Source organism: Malaclemys terrapin, chromosome 5 (assembly GCF_027887155.1).
Source record: "Malaclemys terrapin pileata isolate rMalTer1 chromosome 5, rMalTer1.hap1, whole genome shotgun sequence".
Classification (NCBI taxonomy): Eukaryota; Metazoa; Chordata; order Testudines; family Emydidae; genus Malaclemys; species Malaclemys terrapin.
Window position 1 is genome coordinate 85,054,861 of NC_071509.1, and position 25,333 is coordinate 85,080,193.

Genomic DNA, 25,333 nt, shown 5'->3' on the forward strand with positions numbered 1-25,333 from the left:
AATCATGGCATAAGCATTCTTTGTCCCCTGCCCACCACGCCCCACCAACCCCATCCACACAATGAGTGATGAATCATGTATGGTGAGACATCACCTGTACCATCTGCATTGTCCTACTTCTCTGCTTCAAGCATTTGATGCAAAGAACTTAAGGAATTACTACTATCTAGGGATAAACTGGACCTGAAGAGCCTTAACAGATACATCCTGTTTCATAACCCAAGAAAAAGGGGACATTCAGTAGAAATGAAATTTGGCACTTTTAGAACTGATAAACAGAAATACTTTTCCCACACAAAGTATAATTAGCCTGGAACTAATTATCATGTGAAATCACTGAGGCCAAGAACTTAGTAAGATTCAAAAAAGAATTGGACATTTTTATGTATTGCAAGAATATCCAGAGTTGTTATAATCAAATGTAATGATTTTGGAAGGGCTATAATACTTCAGGGCTTAAGCCAGTCTCTAACTGTTACTAGTAGAGAGACCAAGTTGAGATTTAATGTGAGAGGCAGATTATCCCACATTTGCTACTGCAGGGATCTTACACCTTCCTCTGAAGCAACTGGTACTAGCCACGGTTGGAGACAGGATACTGGTCTGGGTGTATTTTGGATCTGGGCCAATAAGGGAATTCCTATGTTCCTCCTACATTAACATAATCTTGTTTGTTTGTTTGCGTGAGCATGCTCTTTCTGTCTTCCCTTTCCCCTCTCTTATGTCTATACAATAAAATTACAGGATTGTCACTCTCTATGCCTCACTTGGAAGCCTAGAATATTTGTTGAGTCAGTGTGAAGCATGGAGACAGCTACAAGCAGGGTTGAGAGCTCTTGTTTCAGCATATCACCAGGTTCAGTCATCACTGGGATTTACAGTCTATTACTGGCAGATTTTTAAGCTCTCAGCCATTTTTGAGTTTTTTTACATTTTATGAATTACACTGGTGCAACAGCATAGGCCTTCAGCTACTGTGTATGTAGATCTATAAACAAACTACTCTTGATCATTCAAGCAAATGTTTTTCTGTATATCTGAATCCATACATGATCATATATTTGTTCAGCTTTGGTTTTAAGCATGTTTTTTCCCTAAAGAAACAATGGTTCACATTTTAATCTGGAAGTTTCAACAGAAATCACCCAATACATTCATTTAAATGCAGTTTATTTCCATTAACTATTGTTTGTGCATTAAGAGACATGTTTTAGTCTTTTTGTAGTCCTTTTAGTTTATTGGATATGTGAAAGTGGTGTAACTAATATTGTGAATGCTGTGACAAGTACTGAAGGGAAACTCTGTCAAAGCTACATATAATCACCATTCTTCTTCCTTGTGTATGTAGGCTGCAGATATAGTCTGAGTGGACAGACAGATGTTTCAGTTGGGAATATCATAGTTGTTGTAGTGTTGTTTTTTTTTTTTTCTGATGACCCAAAAGCATTGCTGCAATTTTTTTGCTGGTTACGTACAGAAATGTGTTGTAGATAAGACAAATATCATTGTGTCTGAGGCAAAGACAGAGGTTGCCTAGAGAACTGTTTGTCCAACAGAACATCCTAGAGAGCAGGCAAGAATTTCTGATTTTATAAAAAAAAAAAAGGGGGGGGGGAATTTTAGTGCTTGTGGTAAATGCTGCATTGACAGCTCTAGAGACTGAAGGCTTCTATCCAGGGGGTGGGTAGCAGCAGCAGCACCTGTTTTTCCACACCTCCTGCTAATATACCTCAGATGTTGAAGAGAGACCACCTTTTAAGGGATGCACTTAATTGTCTCAGTAGTAGTAATTGTTAATTAGTACTTTGTAGCTTCAAAGTTTTTGACCTCTGAGTCTGAGCCAAGTGGTTGTTGTAACTTTCACACATATTCACCGGAAGCAGATTGAGACTACCAATTTGTTTAATGTATGCCACTGAACAGCTGTTGGATAACAGCAAGTTTGGTCACTAACAATCTGGACTGTCTTTGAATTGGTGATGTAGACACTGAGTGGCAGGAAGTGAATGAAAATGGAGACAGAAATGAGTATCTTTTGGCTAAGTAGCTGCAACTGTATTAAGCCTTTTATTTAAAATTTGGTACTGTTAATTCCTAAAGGCAACTTGGTCTGGCAGCAGTGAAAGGTGGAAGGCTGTAGCCATCCCAAGTAGTTATTGACCTTCTCTACCCTTCAATGTGCAGACCCTACTAATGCCTAAGTGCCACTCAGGCACATCCACTGAGGCTTTCTAAACCAAGGCCTCAGGCTGGTCTTATAAAAATTTAGGGCTCCCTGAAAATCCAACTCCCTTTCTTCTTGAAGGAGCCTGATGTCTAATCTACAACAAAGAGGTGTTACTCCAAATCCTGACCTGGCGCAGTTGGGAGAACCAACCAAAACTTTGATTAATTATGTCGTTGCTGAGAGAAATCAAACATGTTTTTCCCAGGACAAATTGTCTTAACTGTTATACACCACTAGCAACCAGACCTCATTCTATATTAAGATATATATGTTGAGCATATTATCTCCCCATATCGAAAAGATGTACACCATCTTGATTAAGATGAAGAGATCATGGCACTCATAGATAATTACCTCGTTCTTCATTCTCTTGTCCCAGCTGAAAAGTAAAGTCTTCATTTATCAGTCTGTATCCTTTGTCTTGGTAACCGCCAGTGCTCTGCTGAGAAAAGTTTGAACTGGTGATGTAGTAACTGAAGGCTCTGTCCCCCATTATCAGTCACATGAAGCAGCCAATCCCTGTTTTGTTTTTTTCATATCAACCTCTTCTACCAATGGTTTTACCCACTGGTCCTGCTCGCTACAGACCAGCTAGGGCATGGGTCACTTCAGCTCAAAGAAATGATTCTTTACACCAGCTACTGGGTGCAGAGGAGGAGATAGAACATGGGATACTGACATCTGTACTAAACTTGCAGGCCCATTGAGGAGCCAATGTGTGTCAGTCCAGGAGCACCCCACTGACTTTAAGAAAAGGTTATGAATAAAATTTTCCTATTCTAATTTAAAAACAAACAAGCAAACCTATGGTTAGGTCCTGTTCATTGGGTTCCTTTCTGCTCTTAATGAATGAACCTCTTTAGACACTTGGGTCTGCATTAATTTTTCTTTTTGAGTAGGATTCAATCTCAGTAAACACAGCTGAGTATTTCTCTACCATTTTTAAAGGCTTAAAGGTGTTTTGCACCTCATCAAGCACATGTCAGCCTCTGGCAACATATGACTTATTTATTTTTAAAGAAAGGTTTTTTTTATTTGTATATCCTTTACTATGCAAATTCTTCTAAATACGAGCAGGATTAGGAATAAAGTCCTAACTAAGGACTCTGAATTAGTTACAGGCCAGGGGCTTTGAGGTGCATCAGGCCAGAACAAATGTATATTATATAGGAATTTCAGTTTGCTGTAAATCTGTAACAGCAGCTTAAAATAAAATAGTTTTACACATCTAAAACAACATCAATTTGCCAGTCAGTGCTTCATGTATCAAAGAGTGTTCTGTGAAAATATCAATATCATTGGTTAATATAAATGAAATTAATTTTTAAAGCTGGGCTAAAGGTTGACATCTGAAAAATTGCATTACTTTGCAGAAGAGAAATTTCTGTCTTCCAGTGAAATTTCAGGTCATAAGGGCAAGTAATTTTCACAATCTTCAATGGGAACCAGTGAAATATGAACTTCATTGTCACCTAGCCCCAAAGCGATAAGATAAAATGAGCTGATACATCATTTGCTGTGGTTTTATCATCTCCTCCAGTAATTGGAAGAGAAAACATAAGAGTTCCCCCCCCCCCCCCCCCCAACCCTCCACCACCCACAACCAGGCTTAAACCATTTTAGTCTGATCAATACAAAGGTCACATAACATTTATTTATTTATTTTTAATTCTTTATACTGGCTAAAACTGCCAAGTGGAACATTAAAGTAATGAATATGTTTAATTGAATTTGTCACCCATGAAAATGTGGAATAGAATGGTATATCAGACTGTAGTGGGGGTGGAGGGGGAGACTGCTAGAATGCAGAATTCAGCAGCTGCTTGAGTAAATATTTGACAATTGAATAAAATCATTTTCTTACTGCTTACCCTCCCCCCCCCATATGATTTGTTTTCTGTTTTGTTCTGGCAGTGTGTTAAATGAAAAATCTAAAATGATGCCAATGAGCCCTGTGATGTTTAAGAGCAGTTATGCATTCTTAAATTATCATTAACATAATTTTTTTGGTACTAGGTCAGTTGTGTTTGGACTTTATTAAGTAAGAAGCACAGTAAGACTTTGTTTTAGTAACAAATCCTATATAATTATAAGCTACAATTATATGGCTTAAATACTGTGATCGAGAGCCAGTTACACAGAAGATCATATGTCACTTTTTGTAAAAAAAAAATCTAGCTCCTTGCAAGCTCATGACTCTCTATACAAACTTGACATAAAAAGATTAAGGTTACTATAACCATCATACTTTGGTTTGTCAGAGCAATAATTTACTATAGGTTGTCTTTTGATTACAAACAAACAAAAACAGAAATGCGAATGTATTATTATTTTGAATGCACACAATATATGGGTATTTTAGGAATGGGTTTCAAACAGACATTTCATTTTGGAGTACAAAATATAAAAATAGGCAGCTATTGAAATCAGTTATTTGGTTTTTATTTTACTTGTGATACTTAAGCTGTCTGGCACATAAAAATGATCTAATTATTCAATTACTGTTCAGTTCTATAACCCATTTGCAGACTTAATTACCTCTAGAGTAGTCACATTTTCAAGATCAATAATACTTTATTCTAAAACTGAGTATACGATAGTTGATTGGTTTGCTTAAAATTTAAAATAAAATGTTGTTGTTTTAACCTTTAATAAAAGATTTTTTTATTATGGAGTATAATAGTACATCTTTAAAACTGTAACAATTTAATTAATATGACCCCATGTTTTAATACAACATGGAGAGATACTGTTGTTGGACTGCTATGATGATGATAATCTATACTATAATGATTGATGTGGAGAAAGTAAATAAGGAAGTGTTATTTACTCCTTCTCATAACACAAGAACTAAGGGTCACCAAATGAAATTAATAGGCAGCAGGTTTAAAACAATCAAAAGGAAGTATTTCTTCACACAATGCACAGTCAACCTGTGGAACTCCTTGCTAGAGGATGTTGTGAAGGCCAAGACTATAACAGGGTTAAAACCCTAGATAAATTCATGGAGGATAGGTCCATCAATGGCTATTCATCAGGATGGGCAGGGATGCTGTCCCTAGCCTCTGTTTGCCAGAAGTGGGAATGGGCGACAGGGGATGGATCACTTGATGATTACCTGTTCTGTTCATTCCTTCTGGGGCACCTGGCATTGGCCACTGTTGGAAGACAGAAGACTGGTCTAGATGGACCTTTGGTCTGACCTAGTATGGCCATTCTTATGTTCTTAATCTTTCAAGCAATTTTTTGAAGAAAAAAAAAAGTTAGTTTTAGGGCTTTTTTTGTTCACGTTGCAAGATGGCAGAACAATGTAAGGGCAGGTACTTTACTGCTGTGAAACTAGCACATATAGATTCATAGTTACCATGCATCATTAAGTGAACTGTTTGTCTATATATAGTCTTAACTGGAGGCCAACTCTGACTGTCCAGGCAACTCTAATTACAAAATCAGAGCCTAAAACGTAAGTTCAAGTCAGGGGCTAATTGCCCCTCATTCTTCTGTCTTCAGTTTCTCTGGTAGTGTCCTGCACCCATGCGGAATATCATTGACTTCAGTAGGGCTGTGCAAAGGTTCACCCAAATTGATATGATTGCAGGATCGGGCCTTAGTCTATATTGTTTGAGATGACTGGAGGGTATTGTACTGAGGTGAACATAAACTGATGGTGTTTATCATTGTCATGCTATTTGTTTACATTGTATCCCTAAAGCCTATATATGTATCAGCTTGCACAGGATGTTTTTGTAACCATGGAATTTTAGAGTAACCCGTCGTTTAGCATAAGCGTTTTGAACTCTTCTATTAAGTTGTGTACTCTTTCTTTAATGTCTGATAAAAATATCTTTATTGCCTATTCAGTCTTGAAACTCTGTGTTAAAGCCATTAAATGGTAAAATCCTAGAAATAGTTCTCCATTTCTTTTCTTGAGATGGGAGGTTATATCATTTGTGAAGATTAAATTAGAATATGCAGTCACATTAGCCTCTCTTTGTTTTAGAAGTGTTACCAAAACGATTGGCAATGAAGGAAAAAGCCTTAGAACCATAATTGTCACCTTTTAAACTTAGGTTATTGTGCAACAATAAAGAAGCTTTCTTTATATTAACAAAATCCTATATTATCTGGCATATGAATGAAAGAGATATGTCGGTTTTTTTAAGGGAAACTATCTTTAATTTTCAAAAGTTGTAATTATAAAATTAAAAATTTCAAAGAAAGTAAAACAGATGAAACATTTTTGCTCCCTTTTTAATAGAATACAAATTCTGACTTTATTTTTTTATATTTGCTTTAATGATTTCTGCAAATACTTCATATTTCTGAAATGTGAGCTATTGGTAAAATCAAATGTTCTGAGTCTGGAAATGATAGAACAAAGGAAGGGTCCAGGTTTTTATAAGAAATATGTAGTAAAAATCATTGAAGAAGAGTGTGTGTTCTGTATCTTTCAAACTACTATAGTTGGTATGATGACTGCAGAGCAATGGTAATGATGCAGTTTCCATAGCAACTGGTTCATTGGAGGGCTAGACCTTTGTCTAGGGTGCTGTCAGTATGTGTGGAGTTTCAGAGAACAGAAAGTCCCAAAGAAGGTCTGCTTCCACCTAATCCAGTTTTAATTGAACTCCAGAGACTTTGAAGTGAAGCTACAGACCAGGCAGATAGTTTTCCAACAAGAAATGAAGGTCTTGCTCAGCTAGGCCTCAGCTGCTTCTCACTCCTGATAACTATTTGTAATGAATAAAGAATTGTTCTAGAGGTGCCTGGTAATGTTTCTGTAGTTGAGTCTGAGTTTTTATTATAAACTTTCTGGCATAGGATTCAATAACTTTGTCATGATTGTGAAAGACATTAATATAAAGTATCTCTGAGGCTTCTAAGTTAGTTTTAAAAATCCATTTGTTTTTCATCATTAGGTGTATTGGAAATTTTCCCATTTGATGGTTTAATTGTACACAAATTGTCATAAGTGACTCCAGTTGGGGGAGAGAAGAGTATTTAGCCTTTTCATGTGAATGAATTGTTTAGGTTTCTGTTTTAACTCATATCTGAGTAATTGATGTTTGACTCTAAAATGTGTGTGCATACAGCAATGCTGCTTGTCATAATTATTTTTACTTTGCTTGCTTAAGAGATTTTGTGAATTGCACACTTTGATCTATCTACCTCCATTGGCCCCTCCAAAATATGATCTCTGAAGACATAGGTCTCTATTTGAAAATCTTATTGGAAGTTTCATCTGAATAAAGTAAATGAGAACTTTGCCTTCACAAGGTTTTCAGGATTGACTGCTTTGTCTCCTCAACCAATGCTACTTTTTTTTGTCATACTTTCTCATTGGTACTTGTTATACATGTAATAGAACAAGCCTTACATGGTGTTTCCTGGATACACAGTATTGTCAGTTAGTTGGGAGAGGTGAAGAAAAGGGTTAACATGGTCCCAAGTCTACTATATCTCCAATTTCAGAAATGGTTTGGAACCATTACTGATCACTGTTACCTTTCATGTGCCTCTCAATAATTTGATTTAAAAATAGCAATTTGGGGGGATTTTTTCATTGTGAGCTGAGGGGAGGCTGGTGGTGTTGAAGAGGAAACATGAGGAGACATTGTACCTTGCAAGTTCTGTGCTTCTGAGCTGTTGCTTGTTTGTTTGTTTGTTTTTTGTTTGCCTGTCTTGTATTTTGTTAGGTTGTAAACTCTTCAGGGCAGATATTGTGTTATATGCTATTTATGTATACAATGGTTGGGGCCTCTAAATACTGCTAGAATATAAATAATAATACTTGCACACATACATATGTATCCAGGTAGGTGGCCAAAATCTGTCCTTACATGCTCATTGAAGACCACTAATTTCATTAGAAGTCTTGCTCATGTTCTTGCATTGAATTTAGCTTAACACTTTTAAATAGTTGCAGAGGATCTTAAGAAGTGATTTTTAACATAATGTATTATATTGCTTAAGCAGAATTGTGGTGGCATCAACTAGCAGCCTTAAATTTACCTTCCTTGCTTTATTGGATTTAAGTCAGACATAATTGTATTAATTGAAATTATGTTGACAAATCTAAGTTCAGTTTTTCTTGTTGCTTATGCTTTGTTAAACTGGGGCAGAGAAGTGCCAGTCTTGTTGTCCCTTAACACCTTCATAATTAAGCTTTGAAATGAAAAGGCAAAACTGGTGCAGCAAAGAAACAAAGTGGTTGAGGACTAAAGATAGGATTAGTTTGAATTGTGAAGGCAGACTAAGCATCTGTGTCTGTCAGCTGGGATGACAGGAATTGTAACAAGTTACTTTGACAACCGCTTACTCCATAGAGAGATTATGCCGAGTTCATTTGCAGGTTTGTGTTTAACCTTAGCTGACAAAATGATACTTAACCTCTTATACAGTCAACCTTTATACTTCCAGAATGAATGAATATTGCCTTAACGATAAACTTAAGGAACAATTTTTAAGGTCATTTAAAAAAAAAAAGGTATTTTTTCTTGTTTATATGTTACAACACTAAAATAAAATGTAGATCAATCCAATGTCAAAAGTGAATGCCCTCCATAAAAATTACTATATTTGTCATTTAATCCTGAAATGTAACATATTTCATGCAGTTTCTAACAATTGCTTGGCTAGGAAATAACACACTAAAAATTTGATCCTGAAAAACAATAAGGGCAGATTTTCAGAAGTGCTCAGCACCAACAATTGATGCCAGACTTTTCAAAGATCATGGCTCCCATTTAGGCCCCTAAATAAAGTGGCCAGATTTTCATTGGGCGCTGTTAGTTGCTGAGCACTTTTAAAAGGATGGCCTCTAAAATACTTACTAGGAAAAGTCTGATTGTGTAGCCTTTGAAATCAGTTGCATAAATATAGTTCTCATATTTTCCAAATTTGAAAGTGCATTATTGATGTAGTGATTGAATTAAGGTTTTGTTTTTGTTTTCTTTTAAATATATTACTGGAGTTGCAGATTTAACTATTTTATTCCACATTTCCTGGATCAAAAGTACTTTTGGAAAAAAAATGTGATGGTGCCTACACTGATAGTTTGTTTATAATGTAATGTCCTGTCTGCTCCTGAATACTTATTGGCCCTTTTTATTTTATTAGATTCTGGCTTATACAGAGGGACTCCATGGAAAATGGCTGTTCACAGAGATTCGGTCAATTTTTTCCCGACGCTATCTCCTGCAAAATACAGCATTAGAGATCTTCATGGCAAACAGAGGTAGCAAGGGATTGGAATGAAGGGATTGAGAATTTTGGTTTGACAATATGGGTTTGCTATTTCACTTTTTGTTGGCTAGAATTTACTGCTGTTTTTGTTTAATGGATATAGGCTGTGTCTTTGATTTAAAAAAATGAAATTATATGTACAAAATACTTCAGATTTCAAGGATAACTTTTTCCTATATAAAGCTTTCCAGAGAGAAGTCTTGTGGGTAAAACATCATAACTCACTTTATTTTCAATTACGTTTTTTGCTTCTATTTACAGTCCAAATGCTGAGTTGGCACTTTCTGTACACTTACTTTGCTTAAAGCATGTCTGTGTTCTCATCTGTCGTATTTATACAGAGTATTATTTTCCTGTGGTAGGAAAACAGTTGCTGGTTATGCAGTATTAAGGACAAGGGAACATAAGAGCTGCAGTACTAAATGAGACCAGTGGCCAATATATTCTGACATCCTGTCTTTGTCAGTGGCCAATTCCAGGTGCTTTCAAAGAAATCCCAGAATAGACAATTATGGAATAATCTACAGGATTTAAATGTCTTAAAGAAAAACAAATAATATGTTCAGTGAAACTCTGGATATTCTTTTCATGTATATAAAAAAGCTAATATCTAATCCTTTGACTAAATCCTATCAAGCTCCTGGCCTCAATGACAGTTGTGTCAATCAGAGTCACAGGTTAATTATTTGTTGTGTAAAAATCCAAATCCTTTTTCAGTTTTAAATTTGTTTTTTGAATGTCTCCTTATTCTTCTATTATGAGGGAGGGTAAACAGGAGTGCTTGATTGAATTTTTCTAAGCTAGTCATTATTTAGTATGCCTCTTTTGTCTGTTTAATTCATCCGCCTTTGTGAAGTCAATAGTTCTAGCTTTTCAGCCTCTTTTCATAAAGAGAACTCTTGATTCTTCTAATCATTTTCATCACCAGTCTCTGACACGCTCTCCCCATTTTCAGCTCCCTTTTTAGAGATTGGGTGAACAGAACTGAATACAGATGAAATATGTAATTGATTCTTCATGTCTTAACATTTTTTTCTCTTGAAACTGTCACTATGCATTGAGCACAGGGTTTCACTGAATAGTCCATAGTGATACCCAGATCTTTATCCTTAGTAATTTTGAATTCAGCAATATTCAACCAAAGAAAAATCACCTCTTAGTGTGTAACCAAACCTAGTCACATGGGTGACCCATTTGATTTTCATATGCTGCGTTTGAATTCTGATTTCAAATCTGGTTTTGCTCTTATAAAGGGATAGTTATACCTACCTGTGTAAAGTGCATGGAAACAGTAGTTTAGTAGACAAGTAAGATTTCCTCAAGACTTCTACCATTTATACTGCCATTTCTGATGACTTATACCAGAAGTACTCAACTTTTTCCATGCCAATACTCCACCTTTCCATTTCCTCTTACTCATCTGTGCTCCTCCCCACCAATCTAGCCATTACTAGAATTGGGTGAAGTTTTTTGTGCAAATCTGTCTTTTGGAGGCGGGGGAGGAAATGCAGATTCAGTTCAACCAAAACAATTTGCTAATTTTGATGTATTTCAATGAATTGCTTAGGTCAAATTTAAAAAAGAAATTGGAAATGTCAGAATGGTTCATTTTGCCTTTCTGACATGAAAATGGTTTGACCCTTTCTGTTTTAGTATTTCATTGTTTTATTTGAAAGCCCTATTTTTGTTTGTGATTAATTTTGTATTTTACATAAACGTAAAAAAAAGTTTAGAAACCCTCAAAAACAAAAGAAAACATTTAGTAAAATGAGAGGTTTTGTTTATCCCAAAGTAAAATTATTTTTAGCTTTTACGTTTTTCTGGGAAAAGGGTGGGTGTTTTTTTTTTTTTTTCCATTTTGGGTCAGCCCACACCAAACTTTTGTTTGTTTGTTTTGGCCACCAAACCAAAAAATTGATTATTCACACAGCCATGATCCTGATCCTGCTTAGCAAAATGGGAAGGGTAAGATAGGTAGTCAGTCACAACCCCAACACCTAATGAGGAGTCACAACCTCCAGGTTGAGAATCCCTTTCTTAAAGCTGTTTCACAATTATTTTTACAGTATCTGTAGTATCAGCTATAAATTATGCATCTGACTTTCAGAAATCTTAACACTTTGTGGGTCCTGCATAGTTCAAGGATTTAGTACTAGAATATGGAGCTTTACATCTCAAAGTGAGCAGTATGAATCCATCCAGTTGCCACACCATATGATGGCGTTTTGATCTATGTGAAATAAGTTGGTCTGTCCAATTCCTAGCAAACTTGCGTTCGCCTCACAAAAATCACCATCTCACAGGTGGAAACATTTTTGGTATTCTAAGCAGACAGTCAAAGAAATAAATTTTGTAGACTGATCTATATTGTCTGCCATCTAGAGGTGTAGTTCCTTAAGGTCAGATAATGAGGATCTAGGACCTATGAGGCACTTTCCTATCCCCTAGCCATGTGGCCTTAGAAAGAAACTGCAGGGAGGAGTCAGCCAGAGACTGAAATTGATAGAACAACTACAGAAACATTTTAAGCAGGGACCATGGGACACTGATGATGTCAATCGACTGCTTTTTGTAGGTTTCACTTTGGACTGGGGTAGGCAACCTATGGCACATGTGCCAAAGGCGGCACACGAGCTGATTTTCAGTGGCACTCACACTGCCTGGGTCCTGGCCACCAGTCTGGAGGGCTCTGCATTTTAATTTAATTTTAAATGAAGCTTCTTAAACATTTTGAAAACCTTATTTACTTTACATACAACAATAGTTTAGTTATATATTATAGACTTGTAAAAAGAGACCTTCAAAAAACGTTAAAATGTATTACTGGCACGCGAAACCTTAAATTAAAGTGAATAAATGAAGACTCGGCACACCACTTCTGAAAGGTTGCCGACCCCTGCTCTAGACATTCTCTCCCCTATGCTGTTTGGCTGTTTACTCCAGCTCCTTCCATCTGCTTACTCCTCATGTCCTCCCTCCCTTCTTTTATCTTTCTGTTTGACTAGTCCCATCCTAACAGAAACCCATCTAAATTATTTAAATAAAAAATATTCGTGCCACTAACATGATGTTTGCAAATCATGCCTCTTTTTCTATGCTATATCATTTCCCCCTAACCTCTATCTGATTTGTTTATTTAGATTAAGATTAGATTAAGTTCTGTGAAACAGGGACTCTTGTCTGATTCAGTGTGTAAAAGGTGCCTAACACAATGGAACCTGCTTTCGCTTGGCTTCTTGGTGCTACCTTAAGATACAATAATACATTAGTATGGATTGCTGCCTTGTTCATGTAGTTGGTTTGGGCCAGAGCTGCTTTTTTTCCTCCAAATCCTTTTTTGAGCATGCATGTAGATCATAATGGACTCAAAATCTCAGTGGTTGAACACTGCTCTTGTATATCTTTAGGAAAGTTCTTTGTTCTGGTATTTTCCCTTCCTAAATTTCAATTTAAACCAACCTGTATGTGAGGTCTTTTGATGAGCAATGAAGGCGTTCTAAATATTTACTTTCTAGAGGTTTTGTATCTATGCCAGTCTTTTGCAAACGGTGCATTGAATATTGTAATTTATACTGAGATATCAAAAAGTACATCTAAAGGGTTACACATTTTCTTAAATAAAACTGATTTTTTTTAAAAAATCATGGAATAAAAAGGTCATGTCAAATATTCTCGAGCTGGTTAACTTTTTGTAGGTGAAATGACTTCTGAAATTTGTATATTATTTAAAAGTGGAAGAGCAGTTGTTAGAATTTTTATCATAGCTTAAAATTGTCCTTAATCTTACCATGGGATCTGTGTGGGTTAAGACCCAAATCCAAGAAAGCATTGAGGCTCATGCTTAAATTTTAAGCACTCAAGTAATCCCTTTGGATCTATATTAAGTATATTCAAAATGCTTTGCTGGATTGGGGCCTTAAATGGAACTCCACATGGGCATAAATGTCCACCTCTTCTGATCTCATTACAAGATCACATAGTTTTTAATTTTTATTTCCATGCGATATCTCAGAATAGAAGAATTCAATTTCCTGATGAAATATGGAGGTTGTGACGGGTTGGATCACAGAAACCCACTTGGGAACTACCACCTGATATGCTTTGATTATCTCTGAGTCTGTTTTCCCTGCCAGCTTAGGACTTCAGTGCCCTGCCTGGTTTGAACCAGACACGCTTGCCTGCTACAAACCCAGACCCAAGTCCGAACTACATCCCCTAAAAGCTGCTGGCTTCACTGAAAACAGCTTAAGAAGTGTTCCTCTCTCCAACACCCAGATGCCCAGTTCCCAGTGGGGTCCAAACCCCAAATAAATCCGTTTTACCCTGTATAAACCTTTATACAGAGTAAACTCATAAATTGTTCGCCCTCTATAACACTGATAGAGAGAGATGCACAGCTGTTTGCCCCCCCCATTAATACATACTCTGGGTTAATTAATAAGTAAAAAGTGATTTTATTAAATATAAAAAGTAGTATTTAAGTGGTTCCAAGTAATAATAGACAGAACAAAGTGAATTACCAAGCAAAATAAAATAAAACACACAAGTCTAAACCTAATACAGTAAGAAAACTGATTACAGATAAAATCTCACCCTCAGATGTTTCAATAAGCTATCACAGACTGGACGCCTTCCTAGTCTGGGCACTAAGGTGGTAGCTAGGGGATTTCTCATGATTGCAGCCCCCTTTGTTCTGTTCCACCCCCTTATTTAGCTTTGCAAAAGCCGGGAGTCCTTTGTCCCTCTCTGGGTTCCCACCCCTCCTTCTAAATGGAAAAGCACCAGGTTAAAGATGGATTCCAATTTAGGTGACATGATCACATGTCATGTAAGACTCCAAGCCTTCATTCCTCCCAGCCTGACTTACAGGAAGCCCTGAAAGCAAACAGCCATCCACAGTCAATTGTCCTGGTTGATGGGAGTCACCAAGATTCCAAACCACCATTAATGGCGCACACTTTGCATAATTACAATAGGCCCGCAGAGTTAAATTTCATATTTCTAGTTTCAGATACAAGAATGAGACAGACAGGCAGACAGGATGACCACACTCAGTAGATTATAAGCTTTGTAATGATACCTTACAAGAGACCTTTTGCATGAAGCATATTCCAGTTGCATTATATTCACACTCATTAGCATATTTTCATAAAATCATAAAAAAAAGAATGAATGCCTGTTGAAAATCTTAAATATTTCTCTGCTAATTCCACTTAAGTGAAAAATAGCTTAAAAAAATAAAAATTCCCAGCAGAAGTCACAGTTGCATATGATGCACTTACTATACAAACTGTGTATGCTTTTTCTTTTGCCAAGCTGAATCTGGAAATAGAGATGAATAAACATAACTTTAATTTTTATTATATTCAAATAAAAATTGCTATAGGTAATGTATGCTGTGTTAATGCTAATAAGACAACATTTGCTGAAACTTCTGCTAGTGTTTACAACTAGAAGTAGCTTTAAAAATGCAGTTTTAAAAAGAAATAACTCATGATGTATAAAAAATTTGACTTACAGTATATTTTGGGAAAATATATTTAATGCTATATCTGATACACCTGAATTCAAGTAGGAAGCCTACTATAAATGACAGGAAATGTTATGTTCTAACTGTTCTATTTGTTCACAGTTGCTATCATGTTCAACTTCCCAGACCCAGCAACAGTAAAAAAAGTGGTTAATTGTCTACCACGTGTTGGCATTGGCACTAGCTTTGGGCTACCACAGACCAGGTATTTTACTATGAAAGATATAAGCTACAGTATGATTTTTCTGAATTATCTTCCTTTTTTAAACTAAATGGTTTAAAAACACAAAACAACCCACCCGCTGTACGAAATTCTTTGTTTAGTTGTACTGCAGAATTTCAAAGGCAGAGCAGAGCTCATCTTTATTACATAATCATATGAACAGAGAGATTGAGTTTTGAGGGTTTTGGATTTCTGTCACGTTATGGAGAAAGTTGCCCTCTTACTGGCTAAGACATAGTCACTTTCCCTGTTTAAGGAGGTTACATTCCTTTATGCTGGTCAGGTCTCTGAAATGTAGGAGTCTGGTTGGAGGATTGATTAGCTTTTGTGGCACTTTTCAATTATATTAGGTTGACTGAGACATCCTTCAACTCTCCACAACACTTCAGCCTAGCTGAAAATAGCAGTTTCTCATCAGTAGGAAACTGTACACCTGTATAGAAGTGTATGAGTTGAAGAAAGACTGAGGTAGTCATTTGATGCATTTGCCTTTCAACTCTGGAGGCCAAAGTTCAAACTTGACCTTGGGTGAAGTGAATTTGGCGATCTCAGGCTATTTGTCTGCATCCTAAAACTGCTCCAGAATTTGTCCCAATTGATTGAGTCTTTTTAGAAGGGGCTAGGCCTGGATTATCAAGAATGTTCTGAATGAAACAAAGGGGCCCAATCCCATGTCCATTCAAGTACATTCACGTACATGGGAATTGGATTAGGTCCCATGTAAGTGGTTCCATTGTCTGCTTACAGGTGTATTTAGTCATAATTATTTTGCTTACTCACTTTCAAAACTTAAAAGAAAAAAAGGATTTCTAAGAATTTTCTTAAGAAATGGCAATATTGAGTTAATTGTATCACTGTTCTTCACATTTGTGAATGCTGTAGTTTTTTGTTTTGTTTCGTGTATGAATGGGAAAAATTAAGTGATGTTAAATATTTTGGACATGGTTTTCACAGTGATCAGAAAAGGTCCTTCATATTTTAAACCTAATCTGTAACAGTAACAACTGTTATACAATCATGATTTAAGGGAAATTAAGAACTAAATTGTGATATTTCATTAAGAATTTGGGTTTTACTGCTTGAAAATTGAATTTAATGTGTACACTTTAAAGGTACAATTAGTGCATATGCAGTTGTAATTTAATTTAATAATTTTATTATAACAATTATTGATAAACTTTTACAATTTATATGTTTTATCAGTAGCACAAACAAATACGTGAGCCACGGTTATTCTGTTTAACAGGTACTGGTAAAGGCTTATTCTAGATTCCTCTTAAATAATGTGCTGCTGGAGTTTACAGATGTTTTTATTATGAATAGAATAGTCTTTTATGAAATTTTGGAATCAACCCTTTTCTGCTTGATTTATAATTTCCAGGGAATAGTTTTATATTCTTTCTCAAACTTCAAGAAATCTGGCATCAAACTCCAATAGTTTAATTGCTTGAGTTATTTATGGCTAAATCCCCAAAGTTGCTCAGCATTTAAATCTCAAGAGAGTGGATTTTATACTAAAAGTCCTTTCTTCATCTGATTGTTATCTTTTATTCTCAAGGGACTTAGAAACAGGCAGCAAAAGATGGCTTTATTCTAAGGTGAAATTTTTAAATGCCATATAATAATTTTCTTATTTAATAATCTACCATCTCTATAAATCATGTAGATGTAACACATTTCAACTTCTTGGATTGGTTGAGCTTGCCCAACTATAGAGGTGTGTGTTTAATGTTCGCAAGAATTCAGATCATGGCACATGAAAATATCCAGCTGTCAAATGATTTTTAGTCCTTTGTTCTCATTAGGTTATAAAACCATGAAAATAAACTTTAGAAATCTCCAAAATAGCAACTGGACCTTCACCAGACAAATCTGGCAGAGCACTTTAACCATTAAGATAAAACATGCCTACAGTTACATGTTATTCCATTTTTCGATGTAAATTACATGTGATTTAAAGTCTAGTTTCATTATAGGGAGAATTGCCTTGCAAAGTGCATTAGAAGGGTCGGATCTGTAAAGTGCTCTAACATGTTGTGCTGTGATTGCCCAGTGTAGAACCTGCTGGCGTACTCCAAAAGGTACCTAGTTCATGTTAACATTAGAACATTTTACAAATCACATCCTTCTGGCGTCCTTTAACATGCCATGTAGACAAGCCCCAAGCCTGTTCTCATTTAGTAATCATAAACTAAAATATTAACAATAGTCTATATGCTATATATGATATAACAATTTATTCTTCCCATAAGAAGATTTTAGGCACTCAAATATTCATATTTGTATATGATCCCTCTCCAAAGTTTCACAGCTATGAAATCCAGAAGTAAAAAGAGTGTTCCTCTGTTTTGCAGTAAAAGTGGATAAGTACAAAAGAAAGGCTTCAAGTCCTTTTAAAAGGTTTCATATTATTTTCTCACTGTAATGATTTTGTTTTCCAGACGCATTTCTTTGGCCAGTCCACGCCAGATTTTCAAAGCTTCCAATATGACCCAGCGGTGGCAGCACCGAGAAATTTCAAACTTTGAATATCTGATGTTTCTAAACACCATAGCAGGTAATGTAAACTCCTTCAATTATCTGCTTCAGAAAGGAAAATATTAGTGGATCAGTTACTGGTAGCACAATCTCTTCAGGACATGAGGATAATGACTCAGTGTTAGATTTACTCCTTTGTGTAAACTTTCTAAAATTAGGCCTTTCCCAAGCAGCTTATATATAATATTTTTTTAAAATTAAAACATTTCAGTGTTAATCCAGGTTCCCCTAAAATGCATTTTCTTTATAATCAGAGGAAGAAAAGTTTACATTGAACTGAACTTGAACAAAGTAGCCCAAAGTGCAGAAGGTCCTGGCAGTAGTGGAAAGGCAGAGAGGAGATAGTGGCCTCTTTGCTGTTACCATTCTCTTTTCAATACTCACAAAACTATCTAGCTCTACCTATGACAAAACAGGCTCACCTAATCCCAAAGTCTAAACATGACTGCAATCTCATGTTTGCTGATGAATCATGAACCTCAGCTGGAGAGACTGAATGTTCCCATGGGCAATAAATGTCATTGTTATATGGAAAGGGTTTGCCAAGTTCACAATCACGGCAGTGTTGGGAGGCCAATCATCTCCTCCCACAGTTGATTTATTCCTCAGTCAGGAAGCTGATCTAACCCCTGCTCTAGTGTCTGAAATCCTGCTTAGCTATGCTTAGTGTATGCTTCATTTAGTATATCCCATTCCAGTAGATTCCAGCGAGGCCTTAATGCAAGACACTATGCTGAAGTAAGTTGTCGGGGATAAAAGAACAGCACATCATTAGAAGAACACAGGCTGGGACAGCTATGTGGAATATTATTTTCCCAAATATCTTGCTCTCAAAGCATTATGAAACCCCTCAATTCCCTCACCATTATATGTGGCTTAGACTACACTGAAAGACCTGCTAGCATAGCTCCAGACCTAGATAATACAGAAATGATGGCTAGGAATAAACACCTCAGCACCTACATTTCATAAATCAATCTGGCCATAATTAATCGTTGCCTCACAGATGCCAAGATGCTGGCAGCTTTTATAAATAAGATGATTGAGGGGATTTAATTGCAAGCTTGCCATCCAAATGAGATGAGTTGAACTCTTTCCTGAGGCAAACTAGCTTGGGATCCATGACACAAATTTTGTGCATCCAGTGAATGATTTCATGGGCCAAAATCCTTACTGCTGAGGAAAGGGTTTGTAATGCAATATCGAGAGAGCAAAGTGAGGTAGTGGTACCTGTTGTTTAAACTAGAAGGAGTAAAAATGATAATGTTATGGAACAAAGGGAAGGCTAAATTATTCATGTTTGGGGTAGCAAGGCTCTCTTTACCTTTATTACACACACACCTACACCCATCAGGCAAGGTGGCATTTCAAAAGGCCTGAATCTGGGGCTTGGCTATGGACTTGGGCTATGCCTGTCGATAAGAATGGGCTCTGGAAGCTCCAGTATCCTGACCAATGTAAACCTACTTCTTCCCGAGGCAGCCAGGAGGTGGTACTGTGTGAAGCATCCCACTCTGCAAGAAAGAGATTAACGAAGTTGAGAGAGTTTATAGAAGAACAAAAATAATTTTCAGGAGACTTTGAAGGGAATGATTAATAAGGAAATAGTAAGAGCTATATAAATATATAAATGTGTAAATTTCATTAGGAAAAATATGTAATGTGGTGTGTTTGTGTTATTGTTAGGGGTAATGGGATAAAACCAAGATAAGAAAATTTAGGCTGAGTATTAGGAACCATTTCCTGGCAATGAGATAGATTAGGCTGTGAAATAGTCACCCTGGGAAAGTGGTGGAAACTGTCACTTGAGACTTTTAAAAGAAAACTGGACGAAACACTAAAAAATGTGTTGTTGGAAATAATCCTGCATTGGCAGGAAGTTGGTTTGAATTATCTAAATTTTAGGATTCAATGAAAAGCAAAGACTATAATTTCATGATATATAAACATAATAACATATCTAAAACTTTGCAATGTATCCATCAAAATGAGAACTAGAAACAATTTTGGTAGCATATTTTGTTTTCACCAGTTTAGTCCAACTGATAAACTAAATTAAGCCCAAATGTAGAAATGAAACGTAAATACTTCAGACCACATTTTCCAGTCTAAGTTTTTAAGTGTTCATATGGTTAGTGGAGAATTCCCTTTATGCATGTGAATTTTCTGATGACAGACAGTTGGTGGATGTGACTTTAACTTGTGCCAGTGTCATGCAGCTCAAAATCTAAGATCTGCACCTCTCCCTTCTCCAGTGTACCCAAGTGTTGCACAGCTGGGATGGAGAATCTGCCACTTTATTTCTATGCACAAAGGTCATTGGCCTTTTCTATTCCTATAGTCAGTTCAGTTTAGAGAGGCCTAGAAGATTAGATTATAGATCTGTACAAAAAATAAAAATATATATAAAACTGAATGCATTTAACTGTCACTTTTTATAGCGTGCAAGAGAGTTGACAATTAAAGTTGAATGGACTGCAATATTTAAAATGGAATACTGGCAATCCAATAAAACTTTTTCATATCCTTTTCCACAAAGAAAATTCAGACATTGCAATTGTAAAAGATTTATAATAAAAAAGCATTTCTTGTGGTGGTTATCAAATGATATAATAAATCATATCTCCAGGGTCAGTATTTTGTTTAACTATTGCCTTTAAATAAAGTGTTGTTTTGGTTTTCACCAGGACGTACTTACAATGACTTAAATCAGTATCCCGTATTCCCCTGGGTTATCACTAACTATGAATCAGAAGAGTTGGACCTTACACTTCCTAGCAACTTCAGGGATTTGTCAAAGGTATTTGTCATCAGAGATATGTTTTCAGTAACTGTCACACTAGCTTAAATTTTTTGTACATATCTTTTTTCATGTTTGTGAGATATATTAGTATTGCTAAATGTGCAACCATTAGCAGAATATCATATTTACACACAGGTACTGCTAATAGGTAGAGGACCAACTGTGTTTTATGGGAGAATGAGTTATTGATATGCATATTATTTCTACTGATGATATTTTAAGACTGTTTTTAATAGAAGATGCCTTCAGTTGTAGAACATACATGCAATTAGTTTGAACATTTTTTAAAGTTAGAAACACCAACAGAGAAAAGCAAGGATGGTAAGGATTAAAGATGAGCCAAGTCGGTTCATTTGGTTTTTGATGAAAATCCCTTCTTCTTAGTAGGTAGATCCTGTGATGGTGTTTTGCCTTAAGTATTTCCTGGGTCATGTCCTTATTCCCAGCATGTAAAAAGACTATTTTCTCTGTCCCTTTGGGTGTCCCGTTTAGGTACCGTAAGTACCTACTATAATGAAGGTACCCTTTTTTTCTCTCCAGAGACTGAATTTTGTCAATTTGATATGCCTTTCTTCATACAACTCTTCCTCCATACCCATAAATTAGTCTTGCTGCTTTTTTTTGTACTTGATTCAAATTGTTAAGGTATTCTTTCTTAAGTGAACAAATGTGGGTATTATATTGCATTTTGCAAATGTGATCTGATTAAGCTTTATACAATGGAGTCATTATCTCTCTTGTTTTATATTTGCTCTCTCCATTTATTCAGCCTCATGGACTATATGATTTATTTGCAACTTCCATACACTAGACCTTAACTTCCATATGGTAGTATAGCATTCTAAACTGGTTTTCTGTGTATCTTGGTTTTATAGGACTGACTCAAAATTCTAATTTTATTTAAATTTCTAGTGCATTAGTTTATTGAATGTCTTGGTGAGATCTAGATAAAAATCATCTCATTATCCACTGCCCTTCATTCAACAAAATTTTATCATGTCATTAAAATAATTCTGTCAGATGATTCTGATCATAACCACTGCTGGATATCACTTAATTTACTTGTAGAACAGTTAGTATGGTTTGCTCTCATTATTACATTCAGAAATTTAAATTAAGAAGTAAGTATTGAGGGATTCTGTGAGGTCTTCCCTTGTGATTTTGTGTGCACATATGAGCATTGCTGGAGTTCTAGCTGGTGAGATGAGTGTGTGTCTAAATTCTAACTTTAGCTTGCTGATGTTTATATTCTGTAACATTTTCCTAAATGTGAAAGTGTATAAATATTTTACAGTAAAACTTATTGGGAAATATTTCTTTTATTACTCCCACCTACAATGCCAAAATCATACACTACTGCCAATTTGGAAAAATACCAACGGGAAAAAATGGTCTTCAATTATGACACTCAGCAGACTCAGGGATGGTTTTAAAATAGTATTCCTCAACTTTATTAACATTTTAACTTTAAGCCAGCTCCTCCCCCACCTTTTCATGATCCTAAATATCAGATATTTACTTGGGTTCAGTGTGCTATTAAAAGCCCATATGTAATACAAATTATTATTATTAATAACAATGCCATATTAGCAGCATTCAGAGTATGCCCCTAACTGCTAGGATTTGCCTATCTCTTAATTCTCTGTCCTTCATATGAGGAATGACAGTACACATAAGAGGTGTACTGCTCCCAATTAAGGTTTCCTTTTTGTTCCTAGAAGCTAATAGGGTCCATGAGTTACCACATAGGTTCTTACTCATGTTTACCCTGGGAGCTGGTGCCTTTGAGCCTCTGACCTGCACTGGATAATAGTCAGAAGTTACTATTATGAACTCAGTTTATTGAACTTAGTACTTTAAAACGGCTATCTTTTTTTATTCTTTATTAGTCTAAAACTGGGCCACCAGGGAACTGCAATGAAGGCAAAGCAACTCACCAGACATTTTGTCAATCTTTCTTGGAGGGAAAAATTGCTTCCAGATCCCCAAAATTGGTGATGTGGAGCAAAAGGCAGCCATTTTGGGTAGAGGAAACTGGTTAACTTAGTGGGAAAGTTGGAGGAAAAAATGGTAGTTAATTGCAACCTGATTTCTTCAAATATATATTCATCACGATGAATTTTAATTATATGGAAAGTGTACAGGAAAAGGAACCAGTCAGCTGATAACAAAAAGAATCTAAAAAAGGTGAGAGACACAGGAGAAAACATTTTTAAACATCTTATTTTTCCTTTTATCCTATGTTGTCCTGTTTTTAGTTGTTTAATTATTAAACAATCTGCTTGAAAATCTCAGAAAAAGTCAGGCTTTGCCCACAGCTTATGTGCTGTAAATTTAGGGAGGATGCACTCTGTTCTTTGTACAAACAAAAAGTTGGGAATCTTTCAAGTGCAAAACTAAAGCATTCTCAATTTAGAGGCAATATTGTGCTATTATAATAATCAATAGAATTGATAAATTTGACTAGCTAACTTGATTTGGCTAACTATATTCTTTCTTGACACGTTTGACACAAATAATCTCACATAGATTTTTATATTTTGACAACTCTTTTGAAGTTAAAGAATCAATATTTTTGAAGGAATTTTAGTTGTGGAAAGAATCCATCTGCAATGTAATAAACACTTTATTGTTGATTTCTAGATGAAAAACTACCTTAAAATGGAATTGATTATGAGTGCATATTAAATGAAGGTTAAAAATATTACAGGGATTTTGCAATTATTTCAGAACCAACCTGCATAAACCCCAAAAATTGAGAGTTAATGGTACAGTTAAAAGAAATCCAAACATATTGAGGTAAGAAATGCAGTTAAAGCACTGAAACAAGCTTAATTCTGCACTGTAGTGATGCCATGCAATAATCATGTGATTACGATTAAGCCATTTTAAATATTTTAGATTCCTGATTAAAATAAATTGACTTTTAAAGATGCATTCAATTTTTATCATATTTTCCCTTAATTATGTCACTGTAGTGCTCCTGCCTCAGTTTTACCTGCCAGTGTTGTGAACCTAAGAGCTACTTATGTCAACTTGCAAAGGGCACACTCAACACACTGTTGTCAAAATATTTAGCCATACAGTGACTTGTAAGGTGTCATGTAAAAACTGGTGGCATCATAAATATCATTGTGTGATGTATGTACATGTTGTGAATAAAGTTATGTATGTTTGCTGGAGATATGTTTTGGAAGCAGTTGATAAACAAGCCTGTCCTTGACAAAGGAATGTAGATTTGTCTGCCTGACTTGATTACAAGCGAAGGACAATGAAAGAACATTTACATCTAGAGTAAACAAAGTAGTTAAGCCAATTGAAAAAAACAAACTGACCTGAGGATGAGAAAGGGACTTGGTGCCTGAACAAGCAGCAGGGGAGTGGAATTTTGTCTAGAGTTACTTTTCAAAGAATACATTTCAAGGGGTTTCTGGACTTTGAAGAAAAGGGACTCTCCTGTTATCCGTTATCCAGAGGACAAAGAAATCAGCACCTGCTGATTCTGTCAATGGTGGATCCTACTGCCTGAAGGGCTGGACATGCTCATAGCTTGATGTAAGTGAGAAGCTGCTTAGGGAAAGATTGCACGTGCTAAAGTTTTAGACACTAGACAATGTGTGAGTGGGTTTTTGTTGTTGTTTGTTTTTTGTTTTTTTTTTGGTAACTATACCTGTCTCTCTTTTTCTCTTGCTTAGTATCACTTAAATCTATGTTCTTTATTAATATACTTATTCTTAATTTTACTATAAAGCATCTCAGTACTGTGTATTAATGCAAAGTGTGTGCCCTCAGCTGGGCTAACAGGCCAGTGTGTGTGTACTGTATTTTTGGATGCAGTGGACTTAATTTCCGTGAGTGTCCAGTGAGAGGGACTGGATATTATAGAGAGATGTCTCAGGGGAGCTTGAGAACTAGAGTTCACTGAATGTTACCTACAAGGTAAAGTTTAGATAGACAGAGTCTTGAGGAGTTTGCTGGTAAGGTAGATGGACTGGTTTATTAGGGAGCTGTCATATAGTTTAAGCTCCAGCAATGCCTTCTCTTGCTAAGGTGGAGAAATGACACAGTGACTTATTCTGGGTTCCATGAAGCAAGTGTTACAAGTGTCACCGCAGTCTGCAGTGGAGCCAAGATAAAAGTGCCATGGGAAACTTTTCAAGCACTGAGAAGTGACAGTTGGACACTAATCTGTCACTCAGAACTCTGGTGCATGCGATCAGTCTCTCCTATACCGCTGAGTTGTTACAACCAACAGATTATTTTCATGCAAATTAATTGCAGAGGAAAGGGTCGTGATTGGTTGAGTTACCTCTGATGCTAGAAAGGCAAATGCAAGAATTACATGAGCCTCTCTGTAGGCTATATAATCGTACAAATTGATACCAGTCATTATTAATTTCTTAATTATAACCTAATTTCTTCAAATATAACATATGCTCAATCTTTCAATTAATTTTAACTATATGGAAAATGTGAAATGTCTGTTTTTCTATTGTTAAGATACTTTGGCCCAAAGAAAAGACTGGCAAAGATACTAAATTTTTTAAATCAGTTTTTAATTCATAAACAGTTTTACTTGTAAATTCTCAGAAAATTCATTTTGTACTTAAAGTACTATAAATTTGGGAAGGATAGAGTGTATTTTTCTTAATAAAATAAAAGTTGAATCTCTGCATTTAAGTGCAAAATGGAACTTATCCTTAAGTATGGTATCATGACCAGTGCTTCTATAACTGTGGTCAGAGAACTGAAAGATATCATTTTATT

At 35.8% G+C, this 25,333-nt stretch overlaps 1 protein-coding gene across 4 annotated transcripts in view; it reads left to right on the forward strand.

The window, feature by feature from the left end:
- Window positions 1-25,333, forward strand: part of LRBA (LPS responsive beige-like anchor protein) — a 571,438-nt gene that overhangs the window by 365,918 nt on the left and 180,187 nt on the right. For all 4 annotated transcript variants that reach the window (XM_054029329.1, XM_054029332.1, XM_054029331.1 and 1 more), the window contains exons 41-44: window positions 9,347-9,464; window positions 15,105-15,207; window positions 17,667-17,782; window positions 20,451-20,563. In XM_054029329.1, the coding sequence (XP_053885304.1) occupies window positions 9,347-9,464; window positions 15,105-15,207; window positions 17,667-17,782; window positions 20,451-20,563 (450 nt within the window). The remainder of the gene's footprint in view (window positions 1-9,346; window positions 9,465-15,104; window positions 15,208-17,666; window positions 17,783-20,450; window positions 20,564-25,333) is intronic.